Consider the following 18720-nt stretch of genomic DNA (forward strand, 5'->3'; position numbering starts at 1 on the left):
CTTCTCTCTTTATTACTCCCTCTTCTCTTTCACCTTTCCCTTTCCTTTTTCTTTCCCTGTTTTCCTTTTCCTTCCCTTTTCCTTTTTGCTGTCCCTTTTCCTTTATTTCTTTCCATCTTTTCCTATTTTTCCCCTTTTCTTTCTTCCCCCCCCCCCCCCCCCCCACCTCTGTCTCCCCCTTCCATTCCACCTCCCCTCTCTCCCAGCTCCCCACTTTCCCTCTATCTCCCCCGCTCCCCATCCCCGCACTCATCCCCTGCCCGCTCCCTCCCCGAGGCGGGGACAGCACGGCCCATCCCCGCCGGGGGGGCCGAGGCTCCACGTGCGGCTGTGGGTCTGGGGGCGGCGGGGCAGCGCCGGGGTTCGCCGCGCTGCTGGGGAGGCGGCTCGGGCCGGGCTCGGCTCGGCTCGGCGCGGCTCCGCCCGCTGCCCGGCGGCGGGGCGCTGTTGCAGGGCTGCCGCGGGCTCGGCCGGGCGGGTGGCGCAGCGCCGTGCCGTGCCCGACGCTCATCTCCGGCCGCCGGGGCGGGAGGAGCCGCGGGGCTCCCCATGAAGCGCCGGAGGATGAACAAGCTCTACATCGGCAACCTCAGCCCCGCCGCCACCGCCGACGACCTCCGGCAGCTCTTCGGCGACAGGAAGCTGCCCCTGGCCGGCCAGGTCCTGCTCAAGTCCGGCTACGCCTTCGTGGATTACCCGGACCAGAACTGGGCCATCCGCGCCATCGAGACCCTCTCGGGTGAGCAGCCCCGCGCGGCCCCCATCCCACCCCCCGTTCCCCGTTCGGGCTCCCGGTCCCCCCCCGGGCCGCCCCTCTCCTCCCCGCTCCCCCCCACCCGGTTTCTCCGGCCCCTACGAATTTTTCGCTGATTTTTTTCTTCGATTTTATTGAGGGGCGACCGAACGACGGAGCCCGGAGCCGGCCGCCCCCCCGGCACCCCCCCGGCCCCGAGCACCATTTTACGAGGTGCGCTGCCCCAACTCGCCGGGGGCGCGGAGCGGGAGGCGGCCGAAGGGGCGGCAGGGGGGGGGGGGGCGGCGCGGCGAGGCGGCCGCGGGCGTAGGGGGGGGAAAGCAGCGCCGTGGGGCCGCGTTCCGCGGGGTGGGGGGGATGAACTGGGGATGGGGGATAAGCGGCGAAGGGGTGCCCAGGGAAAGGCTTCGCCTGGGGGCGGCCCGGGGCGAGGGGTCGGGGGGTGCGGCGGAGGCGAGGTGCTGAGCGCGTTTTCCCCGCAGGTAAAGCGGAGCTGCACGGCAAAGTGCTGGAGGTGGATTACTCCGTGCCCAAAAAGCTCAGGTGAGCGAGGAGCTGCGGGGAGAGGGGGCGCGGGGCCGTGCATATGCACACACGCGCACACGCGTGGGGGGGGCGCGGGAGCGGCGCCCGCTTTTACTTTCGCTCCGCGAAGCGCCGCGCTGGGAGGAGGGAGCGGGGGAAGGACGGTTCGGGCAGCAGCACGCGGGAGCGGGGTGGGGGTGTCCCCGTCGTTCTCCCCACGTTCCACCCGCGGGGAACATCTCTCCTGCCCCGGGTGGGCCGCAGCGCTCCGCTCCCCTAACGAGCCCGAAAGCGAGCGCCGTGTGTCCCGGAGCGCGGCGCGGCATCGCAGCATCGCGGCTCCAAGCCACGTTTTCCCCACCCGACGTGCGAAGCGAGGGCTGCAGGCTGAGCCTCGCGTGTGCCTGCGTGGGTTGTGCCTGCCTGGTTTGTGCCGTGGGCTCGGGGGGCAGCGGCACTCCGGGGGCGAGACGCGGCGATGGGTGCTCGCTGTCGCATCCGCACCTCCCTATACCTCAGTTCGTGGTTTGCGAGTTGCAAATCGGTGGTTGTGCCGTCGGGATGGGTTTGTGTGCGTCTGTGCTGAGTGTCAGCGGGTTAAATGGTGTGTTACAAAACTTTTTGTTTTCTTTTTGGGGGAGTATTTGGGAACGCGAGGTGCGATTTGGTTTCTGCAGGGTAATGCAGCTCTGCTTACCGGCACCGTCGGGGTGCGCTGTTGGTGTGCCCCTAAGGGTGGGCTGAGCATCCCGCTAATGGGGGGGAGATGGGAAAGAACAGGATTATAGTGACAGCGTTAATAATTGTGATATTAATAGTAATGATAGCAATGATAATGATGTCGATGATAGTAAAACACCCGGAGTCCAGCCTGGGCACCACAGCACAGCCTGTGTCCCAGTGCTCTGTGTGGGGGCACAGCCCCACTGCAGCTCCCACTGCAGGCTGGGGAGCCTTTCCTTTTCTGCCCCCACCAACTGAACTGTTTTTAAAGGGTGGGGGGGGGCTCCATGCTGGGGGTCGCTGGGATCCCTTGAGCATCCCTGATCTTTCATTCCATTTGAATCCATTTTATGTTACTTTATTTTTCCATCCTTTCTGAGCTGCAGCACCTTTTGGAAGGTGGATTATTTCTTCTCACTGGCGCAGGGCAGAGCTCGGTGCTCCATGCCCCCAGCCCCATATTACCACTGTCACAGCTTGGCAGTGGCTGCGGTGTTCCTTTGGGGCAGAGCTTTGCGGGCAGAGCCTCGAGCAGCACTACACACGTGCTGAGAGCAGGACAGTGTGCTGCCAACCATAAATCCAGGGCAGAAAAAAAGCAAGATTTTCAGCTCATTTGGCCACCAATAGCTTTGCTCCGGGTTCAGAACGGAATTCAGAGCGAATCAGTGGGAGGTGATGCTGCAGTGGGGACCCACACGCCGATCCTGGTGCATTGCTCTTGTGCGGTATTCAGTCTTTTTGGTGGTGCAGGACTTAGATTGCAAAGCCCCATGTTGTACCTGTGGGCTCTGCTTCCAGTGCCACTGTCCCTCCCCAAGGCACAGCATGTGGCCACCGCTGGGGCTGGGAAAAAACACTGTGGAGGAAAGGGATAACATGGAGGGTGTGTGTTTGTTTTCTTTTTCCTCCTCCCCCTTCTCCCCCCCCTTTTTAATCTGGAAAAACCGTGGCAGATGGACACAGCAGCGCTCAGCCCCACGCTTATGCGTCCCCAGGGCTGTGCTGTCACATGTGCAGGGGGGACCTTAATGCCTTCAGAGCATCGGGAGCAGCCCCGGGCACTGTGCTGGTGGATGTGGGGCAGTGCAGTGATGCCCCTCCCCATGCAAACCTCGTATCCAAATGGGAACCCCAAAGCAGGAGGGGGGAACCTGCAGACCTCAGCATCTGGGGTCAGTGCAGGTGGGTGTCACCCTGAGTGCCCGTGGCTTTGGTTCCTGTTGCCAGCGCTTGCTTGGTTGGTTGTTTTTTATTTCTCCTCATGTGTTTGTGATTTGTTTGAGCAAAGCTGTGGCAAACAAGCAGGCTTTGCTTGTGTGCCCGTGCAAAGGATTTACCCGTTCCCCCAAGCTGAGGGTAGTAGCTCGCTGCTGTGGGGCTGGCAGTGCTTGTCAGGTGCTTGTCCTTAAACCATCGTTAGTGATGATGGCTATTATTGTAATTGGTTCCTCCCAGCCTACTGCAAAGCAGGAGGGGTGCAGGTGTATTCATCGTGAGGTCTGCTGTTAGAGTTTGAGGGGGCTTAAATTAGCCTGAGGTGCTCCCAGAGATGGGAATTAATACAAATAATGATGATTATTAATTAATTAACCCTCTGATCTGTAGCAGTGGCTATCATGATCCAGCACTGCTTCAAGCAGAGGTCTGATGTACAGACTAAGTGGAAGTAATACTGGGATGGGGTGGGGTGGGCTGTAATTTACTGTAGGGATCCTGTTTTAGCAGGGGGTTGCACTGTATGTTCTCCAGAGGTCCCTTCCAACCTCTGCAAGTCTGATTCTGTGGGTGGGATGAATCAGGATGAGATGAGTTGAGGTGTGGTGGGGCGGGTGGGATGCTGTGGGACAGGATGAGTGCAGTGGGATGGGGTGATTGAGACAGGATGGGTGGGGTGAGATGGAATGTGTGGGGTAAAGTGGAATTAGGTGGGATAATGTGGAACAAGATGAGTGTGATGAGATGGGGTAGAGTGGGATGAAGCGAGATGGGTGGATTGGGGAAGGATAGGATGGGTGGGATGAAGAGGATGTGGTGGGATGAATCTTTCTCCTTGCCATGGAAGGATCTTGCAGCTGTGCACCCAACCCTGAAATCCCCCTGGTGACAGCTGGGACAGGAGTCTATGGCCACTTGAGGGATCAGGGTTTGGTAATGCTGCAGCAGATGGTGTGTTCTTTGACTCTGGCTTCCCCATATCTTTCAGTGCTCCATTTCTCCTATTGGCAGAGCCTCCTTTGGAGGAACCTGCAATGTAAAGAGGGTCACCAAAAGAGGCTGTATATTAATGGTGTTTTGCAGAAGTATTTTGGGAACAGTGACCTAAAGCACTGCATCCCCAGCACGCCTCCACCTGGAGCAAGGGCAAAGCTTTGAAAAACCTCTGGCTGCTGGTGAGTCCCCAGAGCAGGCTATGGATTCCCTGCACCGGCCTGAGCACTCATGCAGCCACAGGGAAAGGCGGCTCTGTGAGGTTCTCTGAGCTGAAAAAGGCAGCAAAAAGGGGAAAAAAGAACGCCTGTTAAAACACTTTGAGGTGCAGGTGACCCAAAGGGAGAAGTGCAGGGATGCAGGGCTGTGTGGCAACAGCACCTGGGCTGCACAGGCAGGTGTGTGCCTGCATCCTGCACTGCTGTGGTGCGCGGAGGCTGTGCCGAGAGGTTTCCTTGGAAACACATCGTCTCTGTGGGGATGGAGCTTTCCTGAGATGGCTTCAGGCCTGGCAGGAGGTGGCCGGGGCTGGACTTGGGGCTGTTCCCCAGGGCTCTCTGGACAGCGAGGTGCTTTAGTGGGCTGTTGCTGTCTCCTTCCCAGAAAGCCCCCGTTATGGCTGCCTACCCGCCACCACAACTCAGGGCTTTCTCTTTGCAGGAGCAGAAAGATCCAGATCCGAAACATCCCCCCGCACCTGCAGTGGGAGGTGAGAAGTGCCACGCTCGCTCTGTGCCCCCTCAAAGCACCCATGTGGTCTTCCATTTACCTTCCAGTAATCCCAGCTGGGAGGTGGGAAGGGCTGGGCTCCCTCCTGTGGTCACTCCGGAGTGATGGGGTTTGTTTGGGTGAAGGTGGTGGAGCTTTTGGGTGGAGGTGGCTTAGAAACAGCTCTGAGGAGCAGAGGAGTCCCCCCAAAAATGGCTCATCCTGAAACTGACTTTGGGAGGAGGTGGGGGGTGAGGCAGGATCTGAGCCTAACTGGTTCCTGCCCCACTCTTCCCACTCGCTGCTCTCTCCCCAGGTGCTGGATGGCCTCTTGGCTCAGTATGGGACAGTGGAGAATGTAGAGCAAGGTAAGGTGTTTTCAGGTTCTGTCCATAGGGTTTGGATTTTGGATGGTCCTGTGTGGAGCCAGGAGCTGGGCTCGTTGATCCCCTTTGGTGCCTTTCAGGGTACTCTGATTCCATGGTTTTCTTCTTAGCATGGTCCCCATCTGTGCAAAAGCCCCAGTGCTGACCCCAAGCACAGCCCATGCTGGAAGAGCCGCCTCTTAGCAAATGTAAATGTGGTTTTCCCAGTGACTGAGAGATGGTTTGCCTTCTGCTGCAGTCATAGGGTACCAAGGGATGGGCTGCTGGTGCTGGCCATCTCTTGCTATGCACTGACACTCCCTGTCTTGCTTTTCCCCCAGTTAACACAGACACAGAAACTGCAGTTGTCAACGTCACATATGCAACGAAAGAAGAAGCAAAAGTGTAAGTGGCTTCTTTTTTTTTTTTCTTTTTTTCTTTTGTCTGTGTTTTCTTTGTGTCCTGGGAACGTGGTGAAGCACCGTGCGTGGGCAGGGGTTTGCCCCATCAGCCACGTTTGTTTCTATCCATGAGCCATAGAGCTGGTGGAGGCTGGTGCATCTCCATGTGAGGGGGACAGGTTTTGTCCTCATTGCTGTGGCACTTCCCATGGAGAGCGGTAGCCCTGCAGCATCAAGGGAGGGGAGATCTGAGATACCAGCCCCATTGCCCTCACTGAAGACCTTCCAGGCAAGACAGATCTTCAGACAACCATGTGAATTCTCACAGCAAAGCCCAGTTACATTTTCCAAGCCCTCAGCCTCCTTGGGTTGTTTTTCATCTCATAGATCTTCATATACCTTCAGGGCTGCCCCATGGCCCTGTGCTTGTCCCCTCTGTGCCTTCTCCTGTCCCCAGGCAGTGCTCAGCTGCGTCCACTTGCAGTGCCCTCCACACCCTGTCTTTCCTACAACCCTACAGGTCTCTGTGGGTATCAGCTCAAGGAACTCTCTTCCCAGCTTGGAAGTCTAGACCTGAACTGGGAATGAGCTGTGTTACCACCAGTACAACCAGCCTCAGCTGCTGGGAAGGAGGAACACTGAGAGGAAGGTGGGGAGAGGTGCTGAAGAACCACAGTGGTGGTGGGAGTCCTACATGTACCTCTCGGCATCTGGGGACAAAGTCAAGTTGGAGACCCAAGCTGGCAAAAGCTCCACTTCTGCTCCCTGGAGTCATGGGAAGCATCTGACTGACTTATAGAAGGCATCCCTTTCACCATCCCCTTCCTTCTCTGCCTTGCAGAGCAATTGAGAAACTCAGCGGCCATGAGCTTGAGAGCTATTCCTTCAAGGTTTCCTACATCCCGGATGAAGAGGTGAGCTCCCCTCCGCCCCCACAGCGATCCCGCCGCGGGGGCCACGCTGCCAGGGAGCAGGGCTCCTCCCCGGGGGGCTCCTCGCAGCCCAAACAGCTCGATTTCCCACTGCGGATGCTGGTGCCCACGCAGTTTGTTGGTGCGATCATAGGAAAGGAGGGCTTGACCATAAAGAACCTAACTAAGCAAACCCAGTCCAAGTAAGTACCTCAAATTGTTTTCTTTCCTTCCACAGGACTCTGTAGGTTCCCTTGCTTTTGACTGTTGGCAAATGTTGTATTTTTGGGGTGTAGCTTCAACGGAGGGCAGTGAGCCTGTCCCATTGTCATGGAGTCCCATGGGGTCGGCCAGATCAACCCCACACCCCAGATACATCCTTGCTGGCCCGGGGGGAGTCTGCTTCCAGCAGGGCTCTCAGAGGGGAGCTTGTACTATAAATAGACAAAAATGGAGATTTCAAAGCTTGGTGCTTTACAAAGCAGGAGAGCACTGCCAGCTCCAGTGCAGCCCCAATATGGATGCGCTCACTGCAGTCAGCCAGCCAGCATCACTTGGGTCACAGAACTCTCACTCTGAGAATATGGTTTAGGCTGAGCACTGGGAGAAAATAGGCAAATCTGGGGATAAAATGGGGATCTGAGAGTTGGTGACTGTCTGTGCTCAGGGGATTTGCTCCTTATTGGTGCTCTGTAATGATAAGAGGTGTCAGATAGGGGTAAATGGGGTGATGCACAAGTGTTGCGTGAAGGTTGGGCTTTTTGTAGCAATTGAAGTCTTTTTTTTTCCCCTGCAATCTGGTATTTTTGCTTTTGAAGAAAAAGGGAAAGCAACAGAAGAACTGTCTTGTTGAAGTTTCCCATGTTTCTCATGTCGATGTTTACATTGATTGCATGGTTTTCCTGCACGCTTTGTTTCTGCCCAGATTTGTTTGTGTTTCACCCAAAGCTGTCTTCTCCCATGTTCATCATCCTGAACCCGTTGATCCCACAGGATATGAGCCTCCTGTATCAGAACATCCTCCAGAGCACCCTATTTCTCAGAGAAGCTTTTAGAGGAAATTATTTAAACCTTAATAGTGCATCTGCTTGAGCTGAATTCCTTCCGACACCAGCTGGTGCTCAGCTGTCTCTGAAACGTGCTGACCGCTGCAGATCTCTGTAATATGTTCTCCTGTGTTTGTGGCCTCGTGGTCTGCAGAGCAGAGTGGTGTAGTGCTTGCCATAGCTCAGGAGGATGCTCTTTTTGCTGGTGCTCACTCCTGCCAGCAGTAGGCAAAGACTGGTGCCCATCCTGCCCATTCTGGTATGAAAAGTTAACCTCCAGCCTGGGTAAGAGAAATGTTTGAAGGTCTGTGTGCATGTGTCCCTTGGGCTGAACTTAGAGCTTGAGCTCTGCTCATCTTGTTTGCCACCATCCCCTGCTCCCAGAGCTCATGGGCGCTGGTTTTTAGAGTTGTTCTGGTGGACAAAAAGAGGTTTGTATGGAGAGGGGGCAGCACCATAAGGAGGGAAGCATGGCCACCTCGTAGCTGTGAAGGCACCTGCTGCCCTCCCAGCTGCAACGTGTGCTGCATTTTGGCTCATCACAGCCCTTCTTCTCCAGGTGAGTCCCTGAGTGTGTTTAGCAGTGGGTGTGCCCTCACCCTTGCCACCTGAGACTGGAAAGTTTTCCTCTGCAAGCCCTGATTTCTGCCCCAAGATGTTTGCTGCTGTGTGGGCAGTTTCTACTGCAAAGTTGTAGGCTTCTCATGCTTGCTTCCATGCTTAGCAGTGGCCAGAGATGCTTCCTGAGCTCAGGGGACAAAACCAACCCCAGGGTGAATCATTCTCTTCCATGGCCATCCCCTTCTCCATCCTCCCACTGGACTTGACCTGTGCACGGTCAGTACTGGGTTGTGCTGGGATGCCCGGAGCGCTCTGGCTGTATGGGGAGGACATACCTGGATGCAGCAGCCTGTTCCTGGTGTCCCATCTCCTCTCGGCTCATCCTCACTCATCAACATTTGGGATGGATTGTAGGCAGGCAGGAAATCTGGCCTATGTTTCTCTTGGATTCTCATTGTTTTGGAGCCTCCACTCAGCTCATTCGTGGCTCTCAGCTCTGCTTTGAGACCAGGGCACAGCCACGTGCCCCATCTCCACCAGCCTCAGTGGCCTGTGAGGTCAAGAAGGTGCCCAGCTCCATTCTCTTTGCAGTGGCCACAGGTTCTTCCTTGTATCCCCCCAGCAGTCACACCAAGCTGGTGTAACACAGCACCACCATGCTGAAGTACAGACCTGTTACCCCTTCTGGTATCACTTCGTGATCCTTTTGCTACCCCAACTGTGTCACAGGATGGCAGGGGACGTCCCCATGCTTGCTGAGCACTGCCTCGGGCCTCTGAAGGAACAAGTTCTCCAAGTCAACCTGATGGAGCTCCACAGCCTGGAGCAGCTTGGAAGGTGTCTCATGTGAGTGACAGCGAGCAGCTTGGTCACTGTGTGCCATAGACATAACTGAAGCAGAGATGAAATCAACCAGTGCTTCTTTGTGTACGGTCCAAGCAGGACCTGTGTCCTCCCTGAGCAGTTCTAGCCAGAGCTATAGGAGATACGCTGAAGCAACACAGTCTGCCAAGCCACCAGACTCTGCTTTTCCACTTCAGTGCTTGGCTGAGAGCACCCTCAGGTTCGTTCCAAAGCTGCTGTAGTCCAGACCTTTAGCTCAGGGAAGGCTTGCCCAGCTGCTTCCCCTCCCTATAGATGAAGCCTTCGTGGTCCTGTGTGCAGGTTGGTGGGCTCCTGGAGGAGATGACCCATGTAAACCTGCCGTGACCCCCCATCAACCAGGCACTGTGCTGGGGGACACTCTTCACACTACAACACTTGGCCTTGCTTACCCTGCGGCACCCACAAACAGTCCTGTTTGGGACATGGACCTCATAGAAAAGCAAGAACTTGGCTTTTCCGATGGAGCTCAACATGTGATGCTGGTGACATTTGCTTAACAGCAAGTACGGCACCTTCCAAGGAGGTCAAGGCTGGCTGCAAGATGGTGGCCTCACAGCCAGCAAGATGGCTGCACCGAGTTGCCCTCTGGGGGGACAACGATGCGTTGGAAAAGGAGGAAAGCTGTTCTTCGAGATGTGTGGTTCGTGCCCGGGAATCTCCTACCCTGCTTTCCTCTCTCCTCTCTCTCAGGGCCCTTGCCAGGCACGGTGAGGCCCGTGCCTCCTTCCTGCCACCTGCCGAGGGAGGAGCGAGGAGATAAGAGCACAGGCTCGGCCAGTGTGCAGGGGAAAGCTTTCTGGTCTCACATGGAAGGGCGTGAGTACAAGAGCTGTTGTTAACGTGCGTGTGTGACTCCAGGCCCTGGAAACCACGGGTAAGTCGTCCCTCCATCTTGGAGGCCGTGGCGGTACTGCACGGCCTCAGGTGTTGTGCAAAGAGATTGAGGTTGGCTGGAGGGCTCTGAGCCGATCCCTGCTCCAGCAGGATGAGCCGCAGGGTCAGAGCTGGCTGCTGAGGGCTGTGTCCAGCAGAGATCTGTTCAGCCCCATCTCGGTGCGTTGTTGGATGGGGGTTGACGTCCCGCCGTTCCCAGGCAGATGGCAGAGGCACATGCAGGCCAGATGCAATCTAATCAGTGGAAGCAAAACGCTGCTTCCAAGGGGCAGTAGATGTACATCAGCTTTGCCCAAAGACGGATCAGATGTTGATATGAGCCTGTTTGTGTTTAGCAAGCTGAATACTATACTCTCAGGTACCTTCTTGCAACACCAGCCTCGTCTCAGGGCCTTCTCTCTGCTGGTTGTTTCACTGTAGGGTTGACATCCATCGGAAGGAGAATGCTGGTGCTGCTGAGAAGCCCATCACCATCCATGCCACACCAGAGGGCTGCTCCGAGGCGTGCCGCATGATTCTTGATATCATGCAGAAGGAAGCTGATGAAACCAAATCGTAAGTGCCCCTGTCTGAGTCACGTCATGTCAGTGGGTTTGGTGGGCGATGTCGTGGGGTCCAGAAGCTCAGGTGGCTCTAGAGGGTGTGTGTAGGTGAACTTGGAGAGCAAAACCCTTCCAGTTGAAACAAGTCTGCTATTCCAAACCATGTGAAACACAGAAGTGCCATTAGGTTTGAGAAGCCCCCAAACTCCTGTTCCCCAGAAGCTGAGGAGATGCAGTGATCTGTTCCTTCCACAGGTTGCTGCTGCCCTTTGCTGGAGAATGGTCTCTGGGCCAACTGGGCCATGAGATTTTGTTTTTCTTCCATGTTTTAGAGCAGAAGAGATCCCCTTGAAAATCTTAGCACATAACAGCCTGGTGGGGAGGCTGATTGGCAAGGAGGGCCGCAACCTCAAGAAGATTGAGCAGGACACCGGCACAAAGATCACCATCTCACCGTAAGTGCTGGGTAATGCCGGGTGGTTCCCCACGTCCAACACACCATTGAACCCCACAGCTACGTCCTCCCATGTACATTCCTTGTCAGGGATCCATGGGGGTGGTGGGGAGGAGCATCGCACCTAGTCCTGTGCTGTCCAGAGGGTGATCCCTATTTTCTGCTTTGGAAGTTTTCCTTTCTTTTTTGGCATGAAATGTAACAGCATCTCCTGTTCTGTCTGAATGTGGGCTAGTTTGCAGGATTTAACTATTTATAACCCTGAGAGGACCATCACGGTGAAGGGCAGCACAGAGGCTTGCTCCAATGCTGAAGTGGAGATCATGAAGAAGCTGCGAGAGGCCTATGAGAATGACATTGTGGCCGTCAGTGTAAGTTCCCAGCCCACCCCTCTGACTGCTTCAGAGCCACTGCTGAGGCAACCAGAAAACAAATGGAGCTGTGGGGGACAATCTGTTATGGGCAGGGCTTTGCTATTGGTTAAAAGCCTCAAAAGCCCACTCAACCATTTGCCCATTTCTATGTGTCTTTACTTTTCTAGCAGCAGGCCAACCTGATCCCAGGACTGAACCTTAGCGCTTTGGGGATCTTCTCGACAGGGCTGTCCATGCTCCCATCCTCAGCCGGGGCTCGAGGTGCTGCTGCAGCCACCCCTTACCACCCTTTTACAGTAAGTGCATGAGAATTTGGGGTGTGGAGATTCATTCTGTGGGAGCCCTCATAGCTCTTGGGGTTGGGTTGATGCTGTAGCTGTGGGAGGCATGGCCTGGGGAGCCTTGAGCAAGAGCTCCAGCTCTTGGCTGCTTTGGGAAGATGCTTATCTCTAGGTGGAGAGGATGGTGAATGCCTTTGGCTTGTCCCACTTTGGCTTTCGCTCCCTGGGTAGATGAGCTGTGTCCTGGTGTTGTGCTGAGCTCAGTCTCACCTCTACCTAGGACTTGCCGTGTCTTGAAGGTGCTTTTAACCCACACTATCCACATCCTGTGTGTCACAGCCAGGTGGTGCCCTGCAAATGTGGGCACACCTCCTCCTGAGGGGGGCTGAACTGTGGCAGGATCTGTGGGCATTGCTGCCAGCATGCTGAGTATGGCTGGGATGGGGAGGAGCAGTAGTGACTCCTGCTCGCCCTAACACTCAGAGGGTTGTGCTTACTGAGGGTGTATCTTCAGAGAGAAACACCACTAGGAGCATTTCTTGTTGACATGACACAGGTCCTTCTGGCTTTTCCTGAGGTCTTGTAACTGGTAAATGCAGGTACAGCCTTAGGAAGGAGATGTATCCAGATGAGTTCAGGTATCTGGGCTGTATTGCCTACTGTAGTAGAAATGCTAAGCCATAGCCTGAAGCAGTGATTGAGCACCAGGGGAGCTCAGTTGCATGCAATGCAAGGGTGCAGCCAGGATCCAGCCCTTCCCACACTTTGTTTAGGGGTTGGCAGCAGAGGCAGGGGTATCTCTCTTGAGGTCCCTGCCTAGCTGAGGCATTCTAAAGGTAAGCAGCGTCTGTCCTTCATTTCTGCATCCATGGCTGCTGCGTTTGGGCTTGTCCTCATGTACTGTAGCGAAAGACTTTGCCACCCCACTATTATCGCTGTACTTCCCATCACATTATAGTGTTACATCTATATGTGTCCCTGTTGAGCTGCACAGACACACACCAGGACATGTGGAAGCCAAAAACCCACAAGGATGGTGGGCAGGGAGGACACCAGGCCCCTGTAGCAGTGGTGAACATCCTCTTGTCCCCCAGCACCTGTAGGGTGCAAACCTGCAAAGCCAGCCCAGCTCCCTGTCTGTATCTCTCTCTGTGTGTTTGCTCAGATGCTTTAAGTGCAGGGAAGATGCCTCGCTGCATGTTCATTTACTTTTGTACTGTTTTCTTTTTCTGGCAACGCCAGCAGCAGAGTGGCAGGAGGAGAACGGTGAGTGCTGAGCCCATGCTGGGCTTGTGGTGCAGAGAGGTGGCTGAATGTGACCCTGGGGCTTGTGGCCATGTGTTGGTGACACCCAGAGGAGTCCCTGTCCCCTGGGCATTGCTGAATTCTGGGCTAAGGAGCATTGGAGCAGGTTGAAAGCAAAGGGAACCCCTTTGTTTCTTTCCTGCTTTCAGCCTCTGGAGCAGCAGGGGGGTGTCTCAGCACACTTCATGTCTATGGGGTGCTTAGTCAGTCTGTGTGTCCATGCATCCCTGGGAGAGGATGGGAAATACAGATTGGTGCCTTTGGGAAATGCAGGTTGGAGCATCTAATTTGGCAGCAGCATTTCTTGCTTCATGGGCTGGAGCAGCTGTCAGTTCTCCTTCCAGGCAGGCTCCTGGGCTCCTTTACCCAAAGCCATGTATTTCCCAGAGCAAACCAACACTTAAGTAGGGAGTTGGCTCCCAGGCAGTTTGTTGCCCCCATATAACCTGTTTCACATGGAATCATAGAAGTCATTACAATTGGAAAAGATACCCAAGATCCCCAGGTCCAACCCCAGCCCGCCCCACTGTGCCCGCTGCCCATGACCCTCAGTGCCACATCTCCACAGCTCTGAACACATGCAGGGATGTTGAGTCCCCCATCTCCCTGTTCAGCACCTCGCTGCTCTTTCTGAGATGAAATGGTTCCTAATATTGCATCCATGTCAGTGTCAGAGTGGTGATTGTGGTGGCTGGAGCTCAAGTCCTGAGCTTTGGAGAAGTGTGTGGAGCACAAGGAAGGAGGTTCATGGTGTGAGTTGGAAATAGGGAAGTGCTGAACTCCTCGTGCCCCTGGGGCTGGGCAGGGTGTTGTAGTGCGGGAGATGATGCCTGTGGCTGGAGCGCAAGCTTGATATAACCTTTATCTCCTCTGACACTGAGAAACATGTCATGAATCTGTGACATAAAATGGTCACAGATCCAATTGAAACCCAATCTTCACCAAGGACCACTGTTGGTCACAGCATTGTTTTGGTGTTGGTTTGCAGACTGAGGGACATCCCCATGTCCCTGTCATGGGGTTTGGGGACACCCCTGACTTTTCTCCCTGTCCCCTTGCAGAGCTCCTCGGCGTACCTCTCAGGGCTGTATGGAGCCTCCCCAGTTGGCGCCTTCCCACATCAGCACCCCGTAAGTGCTCCCACATCCCCACAGGTCCCCCTTTGCTGTCCCAGGGGCAGAGATGCGGCTTTGGGCAGCGCTTGTCCCCACAGAGCACTGTGCTGCTGCTTGGGAGGCTCTGGATGGGACAGTTTTGGGGGTCTTATGCCAACCAGCTTCAGTATCAGGGGAGGCAAATGGAAAAACACGGGAGCTGAGGATAAATCTTTGTGCTCTCTCCAGCAGCTCCCGGAGCAGGAGGTTGTGAACTTGTTCATCCCGACGCAGGCAGTGGGGGCCATCATTGGGAAGAAGGGGCAGCACATCAAGCAGCTGGCACGCTTCGCAGGGGCTTCCATCAAGGTGAGCAGCGGCCTCACATCCGGCTTTCTCCTCCATGGGGATGGGGGAAGGGGCTCCTCCAAAGAGGTTGTGCCCACCGTGGGGTGGTGGTCCTATCCTTGTAGCTCTCTGTGTGGCTCCCCATGCCTGGGGCATGCTGCAGCACCCTGATGTTCTCCAGGCACACGTGGGTGGCAATGGCTGGATGTGCACCAGAAGTGCCAAGGAGCTGAATCACCCCCTCCTTGGAGGGGATGGGGGTTTAAGTAGTGTCTGCAATCCCAGGCATCCCCATGGAGTGCAGGGAAAGCACCCCCCAGGTGGGTCTTTCCAAAGCAGAACCTGCTCGCACACTTATGTCCCCCTCCCCTATTTTACAGATAGCCCCAGCAGAAGGTCCTGATGCCACTGAGCGGATGGTCATCATCACAGGGCCACCTGAGGCGCAGTTCAAGGTGTGCTCAGTGCTGGGAATGGGAGCACAACTCAGGGGCATCCCCTGGGTCCCTGTTGTGCTGGGCCTGGGGGGCTCTGCTTGTTGGTGCTGGGGTGCGGGCTACTGCTTTCCTGTGTTTCACACCATCCTCCCACAGGCCCAGGGGCGAATATTTGGGAAGCTGAAAGAAGAGAACTTCTTCAACCCGAAAGAAGAGGTGAAGCTTGAAGCCCACATCAAGGTGCCTTCGTTTGCAGCTGGCCGTGTGATTGGCAAAGGTGGCAAAACGGTACGGCAGGCGCAGCAGCAGGGCTGGGTCCTCCTGGGTATGGCCACCCCAGCAACACAGACTGACTCTGCCTTCTGCTGCTGCAGGTGAATGAGCTGCAAAACTTAACGAGCGCGGAGGTCATCGTGCCCCGAGACCAAACCCCGGATGAGAACGAGGAGGTCATCGTTAAGATCATCGGGCATTTCTTTGCCAGCCAGGTGAGGCTTTTCCTGTGTCTTCTCTCGCCTCCCCAGGTTCAGCCTTCCAGATGCCTACCGTATGGAGCATCCTTTCCCCGGTGGCTCTGGGAGGCACTATCAGTGTCTCAGCAGCTCTCCCCAGTGGCGGAAGTGTTGAAATTAAAGACGAGCTCCAGCCGGGTAAAGCACACATGTGGGCACCCTGTGCTCCCCTGACGCCACCTCTCACTTTCTCCCCAGACTGCACAACGCAAGATCAGGGAAATCGTCCAGCAGGTGAAGCAGCAGGAGCAGAAACACGCTCAGGGAGCCCCTGCCTCGCAGCACAGCAAGTGAGGCTCCCTCCCGGCACGCTGATGAATGTAAACCCTGCCACTGTGGGCAGGGAACAACCAAAGAGCACCCTGGGGTGAGGGGATGGCGTGGGGACGGCCCCCTGCACCCTGCAGCGCCCGGCCCCTCCATCCCACAGCCTCCACCTGACTCGATACCCGACACTATCCCTTGAGTTGGACTAACATAGGCAGAGGGGTTTGGGATTTTCTTGTTTTGTTTGTTTAGTTTTGGTGGTTTATTTTATTTTTTTCTAATCATTTCTATCATTTTCCCCCCAAATGCCCCATTTTGGAACCATTCCCTGGCCAGGTGTGGCTGGAGGATCCCATCCGGCACCCGGTGTGGGTCGTATCTTTTAGGATTAATATATCAATAACAAAACGTAACACCGGTTTTTAATTTTTTGTAAGAATTTTTTTAATCATTTTTCTTTTTTTTTTTTAATTGTCAGAGGGGTTGGGCTGTTTGTTTTTTAGTCAAAGCAGGCTTTTCTAGGCTGGTTCTCTCACGCATCATAGCGCAGAGTTGTAGGATTGCCAGCAAGAGCAACAACAATTAAACAGGTGTTAACGAGCGGCTTCTGAAGGGCTGTGAGAGCAGGGCTGTGAGAGCAGTGCCGCAGGGACTGCCTGTATGAGCCAACAGAAGGGATACCGTCTCCTACCAGAGAAATCTCTCCCTTCCACCCGCCCTTTCCTCTTTGCTTCACAGAGTCCATAACTGGGTTTTGCATCTATTCTGCCCCCCTCTCCCCCCAGCCCCATCCATCTCTTTGTCTCCATCACTGCCAGGCAAAGCTGTGCTCAACCTCAGCACCCCAAAACCAGCCCGCAGAGAACAACCCCCCCACCACCACCCTCCTCCACCTCCATCCCTCTTTTGGGGGATAAATTGCTTTTTTGGGGGGCTTTATTTTTGTTCATAACGGAGGGAGAAAGAAGGGGAAAAAATACCTTCAAAGCGTTGTTGGCCCAGGGCTTGAAGAAAGAACAAAGACCTTGCAAGAGTCTTTACAAGAACACAACACACACACAAAGAACTACCTCAGGTTTTCGTACCTCAGCACCTTGCGCTTGTGTTTCCCTTTGAGAGGTTTTTTTGTATGCCTTGTAAAACTGAGAGTTGGAGCTTTTTTCTTTTTTCTTTTTTTTTCTGCTTTTTTTTTTTTTTAATTATTATTATTTTTGTAATAAAAACAAAAGTTGGAAAACTCTTTCGACCAAAGTCAGCTGCGAGGCGGGAGGAGGAAAACCAGCCCAACGTGTCCCAGAGCTCTTCTGTAATCTGCGTTTAGCCCAGAGCCCGTTGGCCGTTCCTTCGGAGAAAGCTTGGAGAACCGTTCAACAGATGAGATTAAGAAAGCACAAAAGGTAAAAAAAAAAAGCCAAAAAAATATAGAGCATAAGGCCAGGAAAGCCAAAAGGCCATGAAAGCCAAAAGGCCATGAAAGCCAACCGGCAAGAGGAAGGACCAGGGCCAAGCGCCCGGCGAGGTGCTGAAGGCTGAGCTGAGTGCCAGCGATGTACCGACAGACTGCAAGGCCAGTTTTTGTCTGCTGCAAAGTGTTCTGTGAGAAAAGCCGCCGATGACGAAAAAATGCCCACAAAATATATCCAGCTAACAAGAGCCCTGAGCTTGCTCTGCGTTGCTTTCTTTCCAGTGCCCTGTGATGGCTGTGCTGAGCATAAGGGTGGGCGCACAGGCCCTGGGTGGGGAAGGGTTGGACAGCAGGGCTGCAGTTGGGGATTCGGGGGTTTTGTTGTAAAGCCAGCAATACGGAGGCCCTGATGGCTGAAGGAAGAGGTGTGTTGTCCCAGTCAGCCTGCATTGCATTGTGCAGTGTCTTTGCTGCTGGCTTTGGGGCTGGATGTTGACCCCATGGACTCGGGTTGAAGCCCAGTCTCCCACATCCCACCCTCTCAGGCTGCAGCAGCCTCACCACGGCCAAATTTCACCTCCCAGATGAGCTCTTTGGCTCGTCTTTTGAGGAGGGGGTTGCAGACAGTGGCAGCAGTTTTACAGACTTCCAGAGATGTCACCACCATTAAAGCCTCTTCTTTTTGCGCTGAAACCACCGCCATGCCTCTCCAGTTGGCAAAGCCAAAATGAGGCTTCATCATGTTTTCTGATGGACCACCAGTTGTGCTTATGCAGCCATGGCAATATCTCTTGCTAAGCAAAAGTATCAGCTCTCAGGAGCAGAGAGCAGCCCGGCTCTGGGCATTGGTATGCAGTCAGTACCAAATGGGGAATGGCCCTAAATGGGGCTCAAGCTGCCCCTTGTATGAAAATGGGGAGCAGAAGCATCAGTGGGAGCTGTGTGCATCTGTGATTTACTGCTAGTGGGAGGTGTGTGCCTGGGCAGCAAGGCTGGTGTCAAAAAGACAAAGCCCAACTCACAGGACCGGGCTCCTTCCTCTGGTGCACCCATCACCAGCAGCTCCTAACACCAAAGCATGGTGCTCGTGCCCACGTGCTCTGTAGAAGCAGCCTCCATCTTCGTGTTGCAGCAGCAATCCCCAGGTCTGTCCCCTGGCCCCCAGCTGGCCCGTAGTCAGCCGTGACCTCTCCCACCCCCACGGATCACCCACACTAACCTCGGTGACGGGTTTGATCCTGACGCATGGGCTGAGCCCTCCCGAGGTCCTCCCTGCCTGTAAGGACTGCATCACGTCACAGCTGACCGCATCAGCAGAGCTCGTGGCAGGATGAGAGCAGCCCCCTCTCCCTCCCCCCTCCTCACCCAGGGAGCTCTTGGTGTGACTCACACTGCATCACAGACCCCAGGCACGCTCTCAAGGCAGCACAGAAGATATAAGAGATGATTTCCCACCAGAGGACGTTCTTAGAGCATCTTAACAGGGACATAAGGGCAACAGTCCACAGGCAAACTGGAAAAGGATGCTTCAAGCAGTCAGCTACTAACAGTAATCAACAGCTGAAATCCCTCACATCCTCAGGGAATCCACAGAAGATTAAGTATCTCATGTAAGGACAAACCACAACAGATTGCCTTTGTAATAGTTGCCTCTTCAGGGAACCTCCTCTGATTTGTGATGGATTAAGCTAATCAGTTTAGAGGCAAAGACTGATCC

At 54.9% G+C, this 18720-nt stretch overlaps 1 protein-coding gene across 5 annotated transcripts; it reads left to right on the plus strand.

Moving 5' to 3' along the window:
* The first annotated feature begins 315 nt into the window (after positions 1–315).
* IGF2BP2 (insulin like growth factor 2 mRNA binding protein 2) lies at positions 316–17255 on the plus strand. Of its 5 annotated transcripts, XM_072344742.1 has the most exons (18): positions 317–739; positions 1237–1297; positions 4874–4922; positions 5238–5289; positions 5628–5691; positions 6529–6601; positions 6734–6801; positions 10405–10539; positions 10859–10981; positions 11216–11351; positions 11522–11650; positions 12878–12901; positions 14002–14070; positions 14284–14403; positions 14763–14837; positions 14976–15107; positions 15194–15307; positions 15530–17255. In XM_072344742.1, the coding sequence occupies exons 1-18, from the start codon at positions 550–552 to the stop codon at positions 15623–15625; spliced, it is 1710 nt and encodes a 569-aa protein (XP_072200843.1). In that variant the 5' UTR covers positions 317–549; the 3' UTR covers positions 15626–17255. The 5 variants fall into 5 exon arrangements, with proteins under 5 accessions (XP_072200841.1, XP_072200843.1, XP_072200839.1 ...); XM_072344740.1 differs by having other exon boundaries at positions 316–739; positions 6529–6801; positions 11525–11650; XM_072344738.1 differs by having other exon boundaries at positions 6529–6801.
* The last annotated feature ends 1465 nt before the right edge of the window (positions 17256–18720 follow it).

The sequence above is a fragment of the Excalfactoria chinensis genome, chromosome 9 (genome assembly GCF_039878825.1).
Source record: "Excalfactoria chinensis isolate bCotChi1 chromosome 9, bCotChi1.hap2, whole genome shotgun sequence".
NCBI lineage: Eukaryota > Metazoa > Chordata > Aves > Galliformes > Phasianidae > Excalfactoria > Excalfactoria chinensis.